Below are 19111 nucleotides of genomic sequence, written 5' to 3'. Positions count from 1 at the left end.
AAAGAAGCCTTGTGCAGAAAGGCAAATTATCTTCTTGGTTACTCCACTGCAACTTCACTGATGTTAATAGGATTGCACCAATGTACCCAAGGCAGGAGTTTGGGCCAGAATGCAAAGCCTAAATAGTCAAGAGACTGTTGGAGGCGGGATGCCTTGGTAGCAGCAGTGCTCAGCAGACAAACAATATTTGACAAATACTGTTATTTTATTTCTAAATGTGACCGATTTATTATATAAGAGGAAAGTTAGATTTAACCCAATTTATATTAGGTAACATAATAAAGTTAAAGCATAGACAAGAAGTTTCCATCAGTTTTATTCTGAACGCTTAGTAATTACATTAGGGAAGGTACACGCACGTGAAATTTCCCTCCTCTGTGCTGTCAGCTTTTTAGAGTAATCAAGAAGACAGAAAATGGCTTTTACAAGCATTTAGGATCACTTGAAATGATAACTTGAAAGAGCATGTGAAATGATCTATGAGTTAAGGTTAGTCCTGCTTTGAGCAGGGGGTTGGACTAGATGACCTCCTGAAGTCCCTTCCAACTCTAAGTTTCTATGAGTCTATGAATGATTCTCCTAACATTTTTAATAAAAGTTACAGCTGGATGCAGGGGACTATGCTTTTCTGGCAAAATCTCAATCACGTTTTGCCTCTGCTATGATAAATCCAAATCTCTCCAGCATCTCTCCCCCACGTCTAGTCTAGTTACTGAGCTGGATTTGGTCATCGAAGTTCACCCATTTACAGTACCTGGAGACTCCATACAACAGGATTCTTCGTAATTGTAGCAATCAGCTCCTGGGTGAGATAATATACTATTCACAGACATAATGAAAGGCCATAGTGTGGCGCGGGCAGCTAGTTTAGCCCTCTCGTGGGTACTGTGCCCTCTTCTGCTATGACTATGGCGTGCCTGGGTGGGAGCAGAGGGGGCCCGGTCCCACCCTCTGCCCGGGGCCCCGACCCAGGGATCCTGTGTGGAGTAGTCTTCAAACTGCCCGGTCTGTGATTTACTCCCTTCCCTGGGTCGCCTGTCTTTGGCCCCACTGCTCGCAGTCTGCTTCCTGGAACTGGGTGGGGAGGGGTTCTCCCTCAGGCCTGTGCCTTGGGTCCCTGGCCATAGCCAGACAGGTACCCCCCTTGTCTCTGGTACCTTTGGAGTTGTAGTATGTGGCAGTGGTTGCTCCAAGTCCTGTAGCTGCGCTGCACCACATCGCTCTGTTCCTTCTCCTAACTCCCTTCCAGCTGCCCCTGTCTGCCTGACAGGGAGGCTTTTAACTGCTGGGGCAAGCTCCTTGATTGGCCTCAGCTGGCCTAATTGCCCTGGAGTAGCCCCAGCTGGATCACCCAGGGAACAGGGATTTGTTCATTCTGGGGCTAATATAGACCCCCTCTACTACTCTCCTGTAGCCATCAGGTCTGGCCCTGTCACAATAGAATGAATATAGAAAACAAGTGGATGTTGGGCTCGATAGAAAAAAAAATAGTCAGAAAGGTACAAGGATATAGACACCTGAAGATATTAGTATTTACCAATTCTGCATGCTGCAGTTTTTCAGAAGAATCCCTATTTCACCAGTGACACAAAGTTTGGGCAAATGTTCCATTTGGCTTTGTATCAAATTAAGTTTCATTCCCCACTGCTTCAGCCTGATTCCAAATGGGCTTACTTTTAAATATAAAGAATAGGATTGCATGTACTCTTATTTATAAGGAGCTGTGAATGCTTGCAGTTCTCTAGGACACATTACCATTTTGCTGTTGGTACATTACATTTTCCAAAGAAAAAGCATCAGAATTCAATTCTCTTACTTCCAGTGAGCCTCTGTTGAAGCCAGCATGTTAGGAGGAATACAAAAAATTATATTATTCATTCACATTTACATTTATTTTATGGTGTTTCTTTTCAAATGGGGAATGCCCACAACTTAATGTGTAATTATGAGATCTTGCTCCATTTCATAGTCGCTATATGGGGAAAAAAGAAGAAAAGAAAACTGCTTCATCCTGTTTTCATTCTAAAAAATCATGCAAATGAATAATACACAGATGAAAAAAATATAGGGAGCCCTTAAACAGCTGCATAATACATGACGTTAATCAATTCTTTATGCCCATAAAGGTCTTCACATCCACAAGACACAAAATCTATCATTTGATACTTTAATGAAAACTATGTCTGTCATTCATTAGCATTTGTAGAAAGTATTTACTGTAAATAATGCACACTGTCCATTATCAAATATATCCTTTAAAGCAGACTTGCAGAGTCATCATTAAAATGTACCAGCCAAGGAACAAAGACTATTCCTATGACGAGGAGAATGATAAAAATTATGGTATTCTATTCAACCATCAAAAACGTATTCATCCATTTAACGGACACATAGAATCATAAATGCTTAAAGGCTCAGAAAATGTAGGCACTGAACCTCAGTTTTTCCATAATTAATCAGCCCCATAAAAATATAAAAATCTATCTTTATTGCTGAAAATAGAACTGAGAAAAGAGAAAGGTAACTTCATGAAGCATTACTTGATTAGAAAGATAATAAGTGGTGATAGTAAGTTCAGTGAATGGTCACGGTTAAAAGCCAGAAAAACAGCAAAGCAGTGTGGGCCATTACAAGAAAAAGCCAAAATAAAATCAATGTTTTCCCTAAATATATACATTTCATTGGCACCTAGGCATACAGGCAAGATCAAAACATTGATAAAAAGAGCTCCACCCATTTGTATAATTCTACAGCTTTTCCAGAGGAATTTTAACACATTAAGGAACTCCATTTAACATAGCCTGAAAAAATATGGTCAACACACCATTTCAACATTGCCAAAATGAAAGTACATTCAAAGCACAATATATTTTCCTACTTTACATAATATGATCCTACAAATGAAGACTCTCAGGTAAAGGTAGAAGATGAATAATGCACAAACACATACGTGAAGAACGTCGTGAAAAATGCTGAACTTAAAAGCAAAATTTGGTATTTTTGTTGCAAGGACAGATATTTTCCATATGGAGTTTGCCTGTCCTGTTATAAGCGAAAAACTACTCTCTGCCATGCAAATTAGGAGTTCTATACAGGGAGATGGAGCTGAAGGTCACCAAATACTGTTGGTTGCATCACTAGTCTCAAACTGAACATCCCCCACATGATCACCAGTGCTCAGAGTCAAGCAGGGAGGCGTGACAGGGAAAGGAGGGAGATAGTGCAGATGTCTAAGAAAAAATCAGAAGAGAAGAGTAAATACAATTAGCACCATTTAAAACACCAGCTACTCTATCTGCACTTTTTAGTTCTACCACTGAAAGGAAGAGCCACATCAAGAAATTCCTCTTTTGTCTCATCTATGTTAAGGATGTTGGCAACATGACTTGGAAAGGGCAATGTGGGGAGACCAGGGTATTGTAAAGAGAGGGAAAGAATGAAAAGAGAGAGAGAACAGAAATATGAACCTTTTCAAAAAGGAAGATAAAGCTTTCCAAAGCCCCAATTTCCATGAAAAAGGAAGAAAGATACAGACAGTAAAAATACCTTGGTTTTCAATTACATCAAAAATAATTTGGCAGGATTGTACTGGTCTCACATAAAAAAGTCTGTAGTCAGGAAAAAATTTGAGCAAGCAAAAATGATCATCAGCCTCACTATGTAAAAAGCTATTTAAATATTGTGACAACAAGTAAAAAAGTGAAACGACCCAATGGCTCCATTAAGTAATGACATTAAGAGAAATATCATATATGAAAAATGTGAGGAACTAAACATGGAATTTCAATCATATTTTAGCAGACAGGGGGAAGAAAAAAGGTGAGATGGGCAAGTTTTCCAGCTAGATGAGCTCCTTACATAAAAGAGTAATCTAGTGAATCTGTACAAGTAGGGATGGTTGAATATTAAAAATAAAATCTGAAGTACTTTATTGAATAAAGGTACGAAGTTCAGTTCACTATGTTTCAGGGGTTATGGTAAGTTATTCATGTGTATTCAGCCAACTCTGGATTTTCATAAAAATGCCTGAAAATCCCAAAAATTTTACAAATTTTGGCTCAAATGATTATTTGTCTGAAAATTCATACTGGTTAAATAGTGTTCTCCTAATTCATTCATGGACTTCAATAGAGATATGCCAATTGACAGCAGCTGAGGATCTGGTATTCATTCACTATAATATAACATCCCTGAATTCTGTTTCCTTTCCACATACCATCCTCCATCCCCCCCCAAAACACAGTGTATTATGTTTTTCATTTCAGGAGACAATTAAAGATCCCTGAAAAATTACAAGTCTTTTACAGTAGACTTATGGTATTTCATATGTCATGATGAATATGTTCATTTTAGCATCCTTTAACACATATTGCAATTTTCTTTTACATAGAGAAAGTAGTATTTAACATTCATCATGAAATATAGCCTTTTCCTTCTGACATATTCAGTAGTCTATTTGTTAGAAGAGAACTTTGATCATTTGGTTTTGCTTTAGTTTTATTTTGGCTTTTATCAAACAACCATATTTTTATACTATTTTGTTAGTTTCCTCAAACTTCAGTAACTTCAAACATATACTACTTAGAGATCTGCAAATCACTGCACATAGACATAGTTTGGTTTCTGTAAGGTAGGATCAGAGAATCCTCAATGTATCTCTAAACTTCTGTTTATTCTTTTTAAAAACTAAAAATTTCCCAAGTGATATAACAGTTAGAGATGCATTAATGATATTGTACTAATCTACATCATGCAAAATAACCTTTGGAACCAGATGCAGCCCATCATATAAATTGATGACTCAGAAGGCCTACAAATATATTCTATATAAAGGGTAGGATTTTCAAATAGGCTCAGCACTGGCTTAATTTTGCTCCTATTGAAGGCAATAGTAAAACTCCCATTGAAGGTTAAGCCAATGCTGAAAGCTTATGAACATTCTATTCATATAGCTTAAATCTGGGTAATTGTTTAATAATTTTGGAAATAAAACAAAAATTTAATAGAAATGTTTCTTTATTTTCAAAATGTACTTATTTTGACTTAAGATACGCCCGCTGCTGTGTATAGGCATATGTACACACCAAAGTATACACCATCACAAAATGTCCGCATATAATTGCCCTGAGTTGCATAAATTAGTTTATCACCATGATAAACCTCAAATGTAAGAAAGACTGCTGAACAGAGATATAAAGTACAACTTGTCTTTATTTCAAGTTACAGAGCTTGGCAATTGGATTGTTCCTTCATCAACAAAATACCCATTGCACTTGGATCAAATTAATTAATCAGATGAAGGGAGGTGTAAATTACTTCTTGTTCAGCAAGGCCCCTTAGGTTTGTTTAGACCAGTATTTCTCAATCAGTGGGTTGCAATCTCCCCCAAGGGGGTAACAAAGGCAATCATGGGGGATGTAGGGTATTGAATATTTTAGTACAATCTAAAGTAAACTGATTCCCCACACATCCTTACCATTCAAGGTCAAGTACTCTCTGTCAAACCCTCAAAATTCCCGCAAATAAATTATATATGCTTATTGTTATCACTGGTACAATTTTTACTCATACTTTGATTGAAAATGTAAGGAAGTCATGAAAATTTTTTACTTTGAATAAGGAGTACCAACCTGAAAAGGTTGAGACCCACTGATTTTAGACTAAGAAAAGGAGTCAAGGTTAGGTTAGCTAATCCTTCCCACTCCTCTTAGTCTCACAAACTCATTGCATCTCATGTTTGATACAGTTTAAGGTCGTGTCTGGCCTAGCGAAATGAAGTGTGGTTTGCAAACATGTTTGCTAACATATGTTCATTAACATGTTTAAAACACCACTTAGCACCTAGGGATGGCAGAGACTGAGATGTTTAAAATGTGGTAGCTGGTAGGGATTAATCCTAAGGTCAACCGATAAAGGGAAGCATGTGTTCCTCTCTGCAACTAACCATCTCTGCCTCCGATGGACTTACCTACATACACAAATTCTAATATTAAGATCAAAATCATTGGCTGAAGTTTAATGTAGAGTAAAGAAAGCAAATTAAATTTAAATTGGGAGTTTTGTCATTGACATCAATTGGTGCTCACAGAGAAACTAGGCATGTCCTGACCCTATAAACATACTCCTACACATAAGAACATTCAGCCTTCTAAATAAATAGTTATAAAGCAGTCAGGAATGTTCAGCTAGTAACAGAAGATATATGGTGCTGGGAGGAGCTTATTGGAAATTTTACAACACAACAGGTTTTTGTCAGAAAATACTTATTCACCAAAACAGGCTTTTGGCAGAAATGTGAATGTTTAATTTACAGTTTTTCAGGTACAGGATGAAATTTCTGGTCAAAACTGGAGGGGGGTGTGTGATGCACTCATGTGGAAGGAACAAAGTTCAAGTCACTATTACACCTGATCCTCTTATATTCCAGGTAAGAGCCCTTACCATCAGACTATTATGGGAGGGTCTGTCTCAATCTCGCCTGTTGGACCTGTCCCACTACATATTCATTATTAAATATTCAGTGGGCTAGAGAGAGAAACCTGACTCTATAGCTGTGTGGTTAAGGCACTCCCACATTCCTTGTGAGCGGCTAACCACCTGAGTATTCTAGGGTGGATCTGTCTCTACCACTTTCTTTAATTTTTTCATTAAAATTTTTCAAAGGACCTCATTTCATCCCGATGTAAAACAGGAAAGATTTTTGAAATCACAAAAACGATTGTGGGATAGGAAAACGGTTTCTCATCCAGCTCTGGAATTATAGAATTATGGTCTTAGAAAGGACCACAAGGTCATCTAGTCTAATCCTCTGCCAAGATGCAGGATTTGTTGTGTCTAAACCATCCAACTCTTTTTGAAACCTCCAGCGAAGGAGATTCCATGACTTCCTTAGGCAACTTATTCTGTTGTCCTACTGTTCTTACAGTTAAGAAATTTTTCCTGAGATTTAATTTAAATCCACTCTGCTGTAGTTTGAACCCAATGCCTCTTGTTCTGCCCTCTGAGGTAAGAGAGAACAACTTTTCTCCATCTTTTTTATAGCAGCCTTTCAAGTATTGGAAGACCGCTATCAGGATCCACCCCCTTAATCTCCTCTTTTCCAAACTAAACATACCCCGTTCCTTCAGTCTTTGCTCATATGATTCACCTCTGGATCCTTTCCAGTTTCTTTACATCCTTCCGACACAGCGGTGACCAAAATTAGACACAGCACTCCCGATGAGGCCTAATCAACGCCAAGTATTACCTCCCATGATTTGCATGCTATGCTTCTGTTAATGCAATGCAATGCAAAACTGCATTTGCTTTTTTTGCAACAGCATCACATTGTTGACTCAAGTTCCAAGTGTTGTTATCTCCCATGGTCATCCAGCCCTAGAGACAAACTCTACATTTTATAAAGAAGCATTTATATATAACGCACAGGATGTTGGAGCCCATTGATATTACAGACAATAGGCCAGATTTAGCTCTAATTTATACCAGTGAAACTCTATTGGGAAAGTCAATGGAGCCAACCTATTGCAAATGTGGGGAGAGAGACAGTTAAAATGAAAAAAAAAAAAAACCTTTAAAAGGAAAGACTAACAACAAAGCTTTTAATTGTTACTTTTTATTGCTAACGTGATTAAAATGTGATTAGAGGGCCCTAGAGACAGGGGGAATTTAATTATAAAGGTGCCTTGTTCACATGTCATTTGGCAAGCATTGTGATCCTCTACTACCCAGCAGATGGATGATTCACAGCATACTGTATAAGTTAATTGTAAGTTTCCCCAGGAATGTAATTACATATTGCAGTAAGGTTTTAATTCAAAGCAATACGCACAAGCACATATTTACCTATATGGACTCAGAGATTCACATACATTTAGTTGTTTTGAGACAGTGGCCAACCCCAGTCAGTAAATAGCTCGGAAATAGGGCATGCACAGGGTGGGGGGCAAGAAGGAGCCCAGGCCCGGGCCCCCCCCCCAGTAATCAGCGGGGAGGCTCAGAGCTCCTCTATCCCCCAGGGCCCCAGCGGGGAGGGACTGCGCTCCTCCAGGGCTCCAGCAGGGGCACAGAACATGCCCTTCCACTGGAACTGAAATCCCTGCACACGCCCCTGCTCAGAAATGAAAAATGTGGTCACTACAAGGTGCTCTTAATGACCCTACAGGATGTTCTTAATGACATTACACAAAGTGGTAGGTTTGATATTGAAAGCAAAATCTGATTTTAAATCAACATGAGTTGAAATCATCAGAAATATGGGACTATTATTTAATCATGCAGTTTTTCTTATATGTTATGCTCTGCAACAGGACACAATAACTTGCTGGCATATGGTACTATATAAGGTTACAAAGCCTCCCAGTCCTAGTAAGTGCATGATTTAAAATTTAAAATTTAAAAATTATCTTTAGTGTTACAGAATGACCATGATCATAATTCATTAATATCCATATATGGGAGGGTGGTATATATATTGCTGCTATTTATTTTATATAAAATATAATATATAAAATTTGCTGCTATATAAAATAAATAGCAGCAAATACATAAATAAACAACAATCCAAGATTCAACTTCATCAGCTTCTATGGAAACTGACAACCACTACAAAATCTTTGGAGGGAGATGTTTTAATAGAGCACTCACCTGCTCAATATTTGGATCTCTGGTTTCTTCAAGGTATTTTTTGAAAGGGTTTGGTTGATAGGGCTCCTCCATTTTTAATATGATTTTTGCTTTTACTGGTACTGGACGAATAACACCAGGCTTTGTCTTGATCCATAACAAGCACAGGGGGGGGAAAGAACAAGAAATGTAAAAACCTGAAGCAGTAACAGATTATAGACAATTATATTTATTTTTGGACATTCTAATTCCAGTCTTATTGAAGCTACCATATTTCAAAAGATGACATTTAAAAAGTATACAAGGAGCAAAATCATTCAATTTCCTCATTTACTGGCCTGTTTTTATTTCAGAATATGGAGAAATGTGTTATCAGTTGTGATTTTGCAGTCACAGGAAGTTCTTAATTAAGATCTATTTGTTATCAACACAATGAATAGAAACTAGCCTGCCGGTCAAACAGTTGTTTCTGCCACCTCTTGCTAGCTGCTCAACTGCATCCTAATAACTTCATCAAGTCAAGGATTATGTATAAGCACATCTGTTTATAGACAGCAAATTCCAGTACAAACTTTTCAAGACAACACAAAATGAAAAACAGTAAAGACGGGTAAGAGCTGATGCAGTTATATTGACTAATTTCTTGCACCAACACATTGTAAGAAAGCACTTTTTAGAAAAGCCAGACTTAAACTGTGGCCAAATATCATGTGAGCTATCCCAGCATTCCCAGTAAGGAACTTGAAACGGACCATGAACAACAGCAGCAAACAACAGTTGCACAAATGTAATTAGGCCTTTCAGTGCTAACATCTCAACTTATTCATCCTTCAGTCACTGGAGAGCAATAAAGGAGGAAATGAATGGAAAAGAATAAGTGTCTACTCTACAGAGTACAGCTGGCTGAAAAACAATAATTCCAGTTTATACACATTTTCAAAATTTGCTTCTTTTTGGATGTAGGAGACCTAGGTTTAAATCCTCTTTCTGCCTGATTCAGAGCAAGGCTTTCAACATGAGTTGCCCACATTTCAGATTTTTGACCTAACCACTGAGTTATTATGCAGTCTGTCAGCCTCTTCTCCTCTTCCTCCTCCCCACCCCAAGTGAGGCTGTTTGTTATGTGCTGTGTGGGTTTCTGTTTGTTTTTGTTTTGTTACTTGTTGTTTCTTTCTTTCAGGGGTGTTGTTACTTCCGTCCCTTTTTTTCCTTGGGGAGTGGGGGCTTTTTCCCGAGGATCTATTTCAGGTGGGTTTAGTGGTTTGACCCACAAGCACGGGGGGTTTGGTGTGCGCCTGCTGTCTCCAGCCCTGTGGAGGATGTGTTTCTAAACACAGGCAAGATCATTGGCTGTGCTAAAATAAAATCTGCCTCCTAAATGAACAAATCTACAGTGATTTTCCTGACCCTGCAGCACTTTGTGAACTGTTGGTTACAGGAGTGACTCTGGGGCAAGGAGTCTTTTGTTCAAGTATTTCCCTTGTTTACCCCTGCTCCTAAAGCAGGTTTTTCCAATGTCGCCCCCTTCCTTCACAATGAGACACCAGTGTCTGATCTCCCCCATTATGGGAAGGTAGTTTCTGCTGGTAGGATGAAGCCATTAGGCTGCAAGAACCCAGATGTTATATCATCCCGGTGCCAAGTATATGTGGTTCTAAATGACCCTGAACAGCCCCTGAACCTGGTTTTAAAGCACCACATGGGTGGGGTGGATTATACAGTGTTTGCTACCTCTGAAAACGTGAAATGTTTCCTGTGTGGTGACCATGGGCATTTGGGGGGGTTCCTGCCCAAACATTGCTGGCTTGGGGGTCCCTGGTAAGAATGTGGGATCCCAGGATAGTGGGGAGGGGGTAGGGACATTAAGGGACCAGCAGGACACAAAACCTGTATCTGCACAGAACACTGCCAGATTCTATCTCCCTGCCTCCCAGGCCATAGGTGGTCTGCCATTATCCAGAGAGCTGCCCTGCCCCACAAAGGAACCTTTGGTTGTGGCACCATAACCGGTGCTTGTACAGAAGCAAGTCCTGGATTGTCTCCTCCAGACCTGAGGCTAGTAGATGGTTGCATGTTCTCTGACCCCACTGTTAGGCAGCACTCTTGGCTGAAGGCTACTTCCAAACAAGTCTCAGGGGCTAGACTGGATCTCTTTTATACCATGAAGGTCAGCATGAAGATGTTTGTTCAGGCTTCCATGTCTCCCACTCACTTGTCTGATCATCATGATGTGTCTTTCAGTGTTTCTCTTCCTCTTCCTACCTGTGCTTCCCACTGGCACTTCAATAACATTGTTACAGGACTTGAATTTCACTCCGTTGTTTGCTGTGTTTGGAGAGCATTGCTGGCAGTACAAGCCCCTGACTGAATCTTTGAGACACTGCTGGGATGTCGCGAAGGTCCAGCTACAACTGTTCTGCCAGCAGTTTACCCAGCCTGCCATGTGGTCCTTGCATCAGGCCATGAGTGCCCTGGAATGAGACATCTTGTGCCTTCTTGGCAATCTTGACCCGAAGCAGATTCACCAAATCTTAACTAAGGAGCACCAGATCCTGAGGAGCTTCTTGGAAGGGAAGGAGCAAGCAGCCCTGGTTCCGGCCAGTTTTACTCAGCTCGATGAAATTAATGCTCCCACAAGATTCTTTTTTAGGTTAGAGAAAAAGTCTACAGATCATGGGCAGGTTTTTTGCTTCTTACTGCCAGAAGGTCAACTGACGGCTCACCCTGCTGACATCTAGAAAGCAGCTTTTTCTTTTTACAGTACTCTATTACCACCTGAAGCCTGTGATGTGCTGGCAATGGAGGAGCTGCACCAGTGGTTACCCCATCTGACCAATGAGGAAAAGCAGTGCTTGGATGCCCCGCAAGAGCTCTCTGTTGCAGTCCAGCAACTATTTACAGCCAAGACCCTAGCCATCAATGGGCTGCCATCTGACTTTTACAAGCATTTCTGGCATTTAGGCAGCAGGGTGATGGCCTTTCACCTCCAGCCTGTTCTATGGTTGCTTTATTCTGACTCCCCACTGGCCTAGAAGTCCCTTGCTATTTCTCTCCTCCATCATGCAGGGGGGATGGGCTTTGACTCTCACATATTTTTTTTTGACACCTGGTCAATTACAGAGTCTAGATTTGCCTCTATTCTATAATAGTCTTTTTTTTAAACACCTGGTAACTTCTGCAAAGTGCACAGTCATACCAGGTATTTTCCAATTATTTTCTGCCTTTTAACAGGCTACTAAATCTTCGATTACATCTAGGTCCTTTTAAAATTCTCTGTCTCCCTGAGGCTCTGATTCCTGCCTAATCTTTTCTCTTGTCTTCCTCTATAGCCATACCCTCCTCATCTCCTCTCTTTCTGGATATTTTGTTTCGTTATTTTGCCTTTCCTATTTCTTCATTCCTAATTATTCCTCCTCTCCTATATCATCTACACTTCCCTTCCTCAATTTTGCCCTTCCATCTCCTTATCATACCTGTCTCTTATTCACTCTCATCCTCACCTCACCCCCCCTCACCCCGTTTATCCACCCAGGACCCCATTTATCACCTTCCATGGTGCTTCCCTTCCATGACCCCACCTCATCCAGCTGCCTTCTCTCCTTGCTTCCTGCACTGGGAGATGAGCTCTCAGCCACTCTGTTTGCCGCCGTGCTGGTCACTCCAGAAATTAGCTCCCCACCATGAGGTCTTCAGCTGGCTCAGCTGCCTCCTCTACCGGCTACCTACACTAAGAAATAAGTTAATCTAGTTTCCTTCAGTTGCCAGAGCCTTCCTGTAGCTCTCTGTTCACACTTACTGTCATGCTGGCTGGAATCTGTGTGAAGACCTGGGAGACACATTCCTCAGGACCTTAACGCAGATGCTGTATCCTGCTTGCAAGAAATTCTGACATGGCATAGCATAAAATTCTTTCAGAGCAAGCTGGTTTGGAGGGGATACCACTAACACAGTCATTCCAGCCTCGATATCTTTAATCCCATACAAGTAAAGCTTTAGATGGTTAAATGCTGATATCAAACTATAAAAAAAAATAATTCTCAAAGATAAAAGTGAAATGCTTCTTCCTGAATGATAATCTCTTTGTAAACAAATCATGAGCTCATAAAAAAAACATCAAGTAAGCACTAAATTATGTATTACTTATTATTATGGAGTCATCTCCCTATAAAATTTTCTGTCATTACTAACAAATATCAAGTGCAATTATTGCTTTATTTTAAACTGAACCACATTCTTGTTACAGCTTTTGCCTGTGCCACATTACAGTATGTAATCAACCCGGCCAATTCCAGAGAATTGCCACTGAGCACACACCACTCCCACTAATCACAACGGGGCTGCACACACTCAGCTAGTACTCAGTACTGCTCAGAATTAAGTCTGCACTGTTTGTCATTTCCATAATGCCTGATGTAAGAGCGCAGCCGGCTGCAGCCCACAGCCAGTCTACTAAAGGACAACAGATAGAAAACTCTTCCTAGAGCCACCTCCCTCATTTATTAATTTAGACAACAGACTCAGACCAACCAGTTGTCAGAATTTTGACTGGGGCCCTGTCTACATTCACTCACCAAGTCATTTCAGTTTTATCCTTGAGTCCAAACCTGGGTGGCTCTGAACAAATCCAGGCTAGGCTGGCATTGACCATTATTTCTGACAAAAATTGATATATTCCATGATAAATTTTGTTGAAACATTCTTTTTCCAAAAGCTAGCCTCTCAGCTCTTCCCCCTCCCCCGCAGCCTCACTCTACGCCTTACATACACCCCAAAGAAATCTACTGTTCAGTTTGTCTGCTTGGAATGTACACAAGAACACCTGCTAATCGACTGAAGGATTTTTGTGCATGAATGTGTGGTGGGGAACAATAATTTCTTTGCATGGTCAATGTATTTAGAGTAGATAAGGCCTGGGAGGTCCCTCAATGTCTGGTGGCTCAACACCCAAACAAACCAAAAGCAAATCAGGTTTTGGTTGCCAGGACCCACCGAAATAGAAATCTAAAGCTCCTGGTAAAATGCACAGCAGCTCCCCAAGTAGCCTTCTTTGCTTAGAGATTGCCAATGAAGTGGGGCTACCTTTAGTGACGCAGGCTCCAGAGGGACTCAGTTGTCCTCTCTCATCCCCTGAGCTGAGGGGTGAACTCTTCCAAGCCCCACCTACCTCTGGAACTCTCCTGTCCCACTGTCTGCATCACTACTTCTTCCCTGTGTTAGGGATGTTAGGAACCATGGTTATAATAACTATGCTGGGCTTTTCTATGGTTCCAAAGGAGTGCACTGCTCACTACAGTTATTAATTCCCTTTATTTTACAGCAGTCTTCCGGCAAGCAAGAGTTTTGTTTCCTGAGGCTTCACAGAGGATTGCATTTTTGAACTTTTTCTATTCATTGCTGTTTTCTGTCAGTTTGTCTCCATAACACACACTCCCGTGTCATCAGACTCAACAATATTTAATAACAGAAGAGAGTTAGTCTCTGTCTCTCATGGAGCACAGCATGCTTGGGAAAACACAGGCTGCTGCAGTGATCCCTTGGGGACTTTTACAATCCAGAGTAGGCTAAGGAAGCCCAGAGGCTGCTCTAAACAACACTGCTGATAGATTTGGTTTAAAAAAAAATTGGTCCCAAGGTAAGGGAGCCACAAATGGATGTTTTGATGTTGAGCATTGAGCCCTAGGGATGGAAGATACCTTAGATCATTTTGTACATCCCACTGAAAAGGATGACACCCCACAAACATGCCAGGTTTGAGGGTACTGGAGTCCTAGGCATTGGTAGGACTGAGCTCCCTGTAACGATATTTGAGTTCTCCATATACCAAGAGGATTTTTTGGATCACTCCAGTATAATATCAGGTGCTTTGCTTAGCAGAGTTTTACATTATTTTAAAATATTTCCCCTGATATTGCTTTTTTGTCATGAACTATTTTTCATGGGGATAAGATAGGTAATTAAAATGACTCATTTATTGACTTTTCCTGTCCAAATCTTAAGTTTATAAATGCAATAAAACATTCTATGATATGAAGGAGAGTCTAACAGAGTTCTTCCGCAGTGCACTTGAAATCTGAAGGCAAGTGCCTGGGCAAACAATGATTTAGGCCCCTCTGGCTAGTCATTCACAGATCTCTGTAAAGGCCCTGGAGGACGGACAATTATTTTGTATGCTGCTGTGCTGATGGAGCAGCAGGACATCTATATCCCAGACCTCATAATAGCCGGAGAGGGACCTCTTTGTAATGCAGGTTGTTATTTCTATTTACATAAAAATATTTGAATTTCAAGAAACATATGAATTTTTCAACACTTGTACAAATGCAAATGACACTTTCAACTAACTCTGCACTAAAAGACTATGCAAGACCTGACGCCACTTAGCCTCCATACACAATTCAGAGAGGACTCTAGGGTATGTTCCCTAGTACATAGCAAGAGACTCTGGCATATAATTGGAACCTTTGTTTCATTCCACTTACGGCAATTATATTCTGCCTATCTACATTTCCTGCTGCAGTTTCAACAGTCTCAGGCTTTCTTTATTGTCTTTCCTGAACGATTGCCTAGTGTTCTCAAAAATAACCTGCTATGTTTCACCCAAGAGATGGCTACAGTTCAGTGGTAGAAAGCAATCTGGTATAGACTGCTTCCTCAGATGCCATTCCCCAGTGCCCAGTTGCAATGCAGTCAAGCTGGGCAAATTAATGGCCCAGAGGAAGAATCTGGGGCAGCAAATCCTAACTGTACCCTGGAATGGTTAAGTGTTCCACACCAGATGCTGCACTGGCCAGGATATGGTGGTAAGAAATTGCTGAATTAAGTTCAGATTGCTTTACAACAAAGGGGGTTATAATGCCATAAATCTCAAGGTTTAATTGCTATTCTGCTCAGTCATAGTTTAATTGAATTCACAGAACTTAGTGCTAAGCAGCTTTAAACCTAGGAAACTCAGTGAGTTCATGTAATTCATTTATCCTCCTGAATGAATCGTAGAAAAATCACTTCAAGCTGTTAAATTACCTTGCAGTACATCTCAAAACTGCTACGTATACACCTAAGAGTTAAACCACACCCTTCCACATGAGATGTATCATGCTGCGCATTACCTAGGTTTTTCTCACTTTTTAAAACATGTTTGAAATATATTTAGCCTTCTCTTCAGCCCACCTCTAGAATTCTGGTTAGTATCACTGGCCTGCAAGGATCTGAGCTCAGTGCTCTCTGTTTTAGATGGTTATAAACGCTGACTGCTGTTCTATTGTTTGGTGAATCTGCATATCCATCTGTCACAATCTGCCCTTGCATGCACATGTGCAATGCTGGTCTTGTGGTTAAAGCACTGGACTAATATTCCAGAGATCTGGGGGAAGTTGCCATGGTCACTAGCTTCCTGTGTCATCATGGCCTAGTCACTTATGGCCAGATTTTCAGAGGAGTGCTGCAATAAGTGTTATAATGGGAAGTTCCAGGGGCTGAGCACTTTGGAAAATCTGGCCCCACATCCTTAAATGGAATCTGAGCTACACTGGCAGTCTGGCCCTGAATCACTCTGTGGTACAGTTCCCTTATCTGTAAACTGGGGATAAGAAGATTTCCCTACCTCACAAGGTTGCTGTAAGGACAAAATGAAGTTGCACTATGTAAGAGTTATGTTTTGGTCTTAAAATGCTTCCTTTGGCCTGGTTTTCATCTCACTTTTCACTAGTTTAGCTGTATTTGATTTAAACAGGTAGAAGCAAGGAGATTACGGCCCCAGAATTTTGCCTATGTTTAAAAAAGAATTTTCAAACAAAACTGAGATATTTTTAAATGGCCACTAGGAGGCAGTAGGCCACCCAAATTACCCATTCTCTCTGGCCTCTGTCAAATCCTGCAGTTTGTCCTATGATTCCACCTCACTTATGGGTGTTGGCACACTTTTGCATTCAAATTCATGTTCAGTATGGAAGGAGCAATATACTGCTTATTACTTTCATCTGGAAGCATGGAATGAAGCTTCCTTCCAAGGACTAAGGAGGGACACAGGAATTTCTTCATATTTTATGCTTTTAATTTGGAAAACGATATAGTTCAGACACATGATACATACCAGTTGACTCTCTGTCACTGTAGGTGCAAATAAGTAAAGATTAGCCTGCAAAGGAGTAAATAGATACAGTGTTACATAAACCAGCATAATCCATTATAACAGTCACACAATCTGGGATAAGGAGGAATGTTTATTCACTACAGAGAGGAAACCAGGAGGAGGAGTATTTCCATAGATTATCAGTGGTTCCTGGATGATGGCAGGAGTACAACATTTACATATTATCATGTCACATGTAAGTATTTTTGTCTTCCTAACAGAAGAAAGGCATTTGATCAACAGTATATTCCTCTGTAAGAAGTCTTTATATCACATGTGAAGGTTTGCCTCAGCAGGGTGGACAATGAAAACAAGAATCATGAAAATGTATTTCTAATTTATAGCCCCATGTGAAATTAATCCCTTACTAAAGTCTCACGGGGCTCATTACTGAATGGACAGTTCCGGAGCATTAAAATTCCACCTATCTTCTGGGGAATATCCTCTCCTATAAGGGAATTCCATCGAACATCACTAGGTTTTTGGATAAAAGACATTCCTCTTTCTTCACTGTTAAGGTCTCTGGTCTCTAAACTTAGAATATTCTTTAGTTAATTAAAAACTCTTCATATATAATAGCTGGGCTTTGAAGCTACAGTTGCAGCATATTAAGGCCCAGATTGTGGCATATACCTACAGCTTGCGCTGGATGGTACTGTAGCAGCAGCCTGAAGGAGGGTTAGAACATGCACACCCCTTGCTCCTACCAAACTCCACTGTTGGGTATTGTTGAGGGATGGGACCAGGGAACTGTCTTCACTAACTCCAGTGGGGTGGATAGTGTCACCAATGGTCATACACCAACACTGTGCCTCCCAGTCACATTGTTGCTAGTTCCTGCACATGGCACAACCCAGGTAAGCTCCTAGTTCCCTCTCCCACCTTCCTATGCCTGCACAGGGCCAGCCACAGCACTTTCAGGCCTGAGTTCCCACTGCCTTGTACTTTGTGTGGTCACTTACATCTGTGGAAAGTGAATTCAAAATTGGTATCAAATGCAACACAAGGAGAAATAGTAGCAGTGGAGAATTCAGCACTTTCACTTTTAAACACCCTTGAGAAAATATCAAGCAAACAGTTTGTATAGACTCTTACCATGAGGTAGATTAAAATTACCCTAGCTAGTCATTGTATACAAACACTAATATAATGTAAAGAAAATAGGTAAAGTAGCTTAGGCGGATAACAGCTTTTGCTGGGTTTGATTGACTCAAATTACTATGCAAAAGATCATCTATTTTTCTTTTGTAACCAAATGACAGCATCTCAACAAGCATCCAATAATAGAAATTATGCATAGAAATAATTATAATTATACTGTCAAAATACCATGCTAATCTTTCTAAGTAAATTGAATTTCAGTTGAACAAACTAAATAAGTATGTCAGAAAAAAGAAACATAGTGCAACTCCCTCATCAAAAAAATTAAATTAAATTAAATTAAAAAATCATTGCTCCAAGCAAGTCATCAGGTAGCAAGCATGCTGGATGAACTCACAGTTTGATATTAATACAATAAACGTCCTTATACTGGATGGCAAATTCAGTGCCAACAGGTCCATCACAGAAGTTCCTAACTTTTGAATTCATTAAGTAGAGATGCGACTTTCTTACTAGTGCAAAATAGAAAACTTGAACCTAATTGTATGATATAGCCCCTTTATGTGGCATGAAATAGGCAAAGCAAGCTACCAGAGAATAACCCTGATAAATGGTGGTTCGTTGGTTGGCATAGTGCTGTCTTAATGATTCGGAACTGGCCCCTTCCACAGCCCCTGTTATAGGTAGTTATAGGCAGATGTAGTGTGACCTGGGTATTCTCATCTGCCACAGGGGTTCCTAGGAGGCCATGGCCTCAGAATGCAAGTTAAAGCAGCCATGAGGATAAGTGATCATGGGAGAGGAAGGGCAGTTGAAAAGGAGTTTTGGGGACTCCCCTGAACAGACAATATTTGGGGGGTGAGATGAAACATACAGGAAATTGAGCCCCTAGACACACAGGAATTTGTTGGTGTTTCTCCAGGCATAAATCCTCAACCACTGATGGATTCCCTCAAGGCAGCAGCTTTTCTGGCTTCTGAGGAAGCCCTGCAGGTGGCAGCAGACTTGGCTTTCTGAACTCCTGAGGAGCAGCCATCTGAGCACTTCCATGTGCATTATTTTAAACTTGTGTTTCCACCAACCTATGGTATTCACCTGCCCCCAAAACTCCACAAGCACTCACAATTTCACACCTGGGAGCAAAATATAAAAAACTCAACATGGGCAAGAAGACTGTTCATGAGACAAGATATCTAAAGAGACATTGGTTAAAAATGATATATTTCAGTTGAAGTGAGACTTTAAAATATCAGTGCATTT

The 19111-nt window shown here is 40.4% G+C and overlaps 1 protein-coding gene across 7 annotated transcripts in view; it reads right to left on the bottom strand.

Moving 5' to 3' along the window:
• MLIP (muscular LMNA interacting protein) overlaps positions 1–19111 on the bottom strand; it is a 141523-nt gene that overhangs the window by 28764 nt on the left and 93648 nt on the right. For 6 of the 7 annotated variants that reach the window (XM_067565471.1, XM_067565473.1, XM_067565474.1 and 3 more), the window contains 2 exons: positions 16712–16756; positions 8644–8769 (listed from right to left, as the gene is read on the bottom strand). In XM_067565471.1, the coding sequence (XP_067421572.1) occupies positions 8644–8769; positions 16712–16756 (171 nt within the window). Of the gene's footprint in view, positions 1–34; positions 3231–8643; positions 8770–16711; positions 16757–19111 lie in introns of those variants that run through there. The other variant, XM_067565475.1, reaches the window with a different exon arrangement.

Source organism: Emydura macquarii, unplaced genomic scaffold, assembly GCF_026122565.2.
Source record: "Emydura macquarii macquarii isolate MOO-44397 ecotype Brisbane River unplaced genomic scaffold, CSIRO-AGI_Emac_v2 contig_2680, whole genome shotgun sequence".
NCBI classification, from domain to species: Eukaryota; Metazoa; Chordata; order Testudines; family Chelidae; genus Emydura; species Emydura macquarii.
The sequence above is the reverse complement of the archived record's forward strand: the minus strand, read 5'-3'. Positions and strand labels throughout refer to the sequence as shown.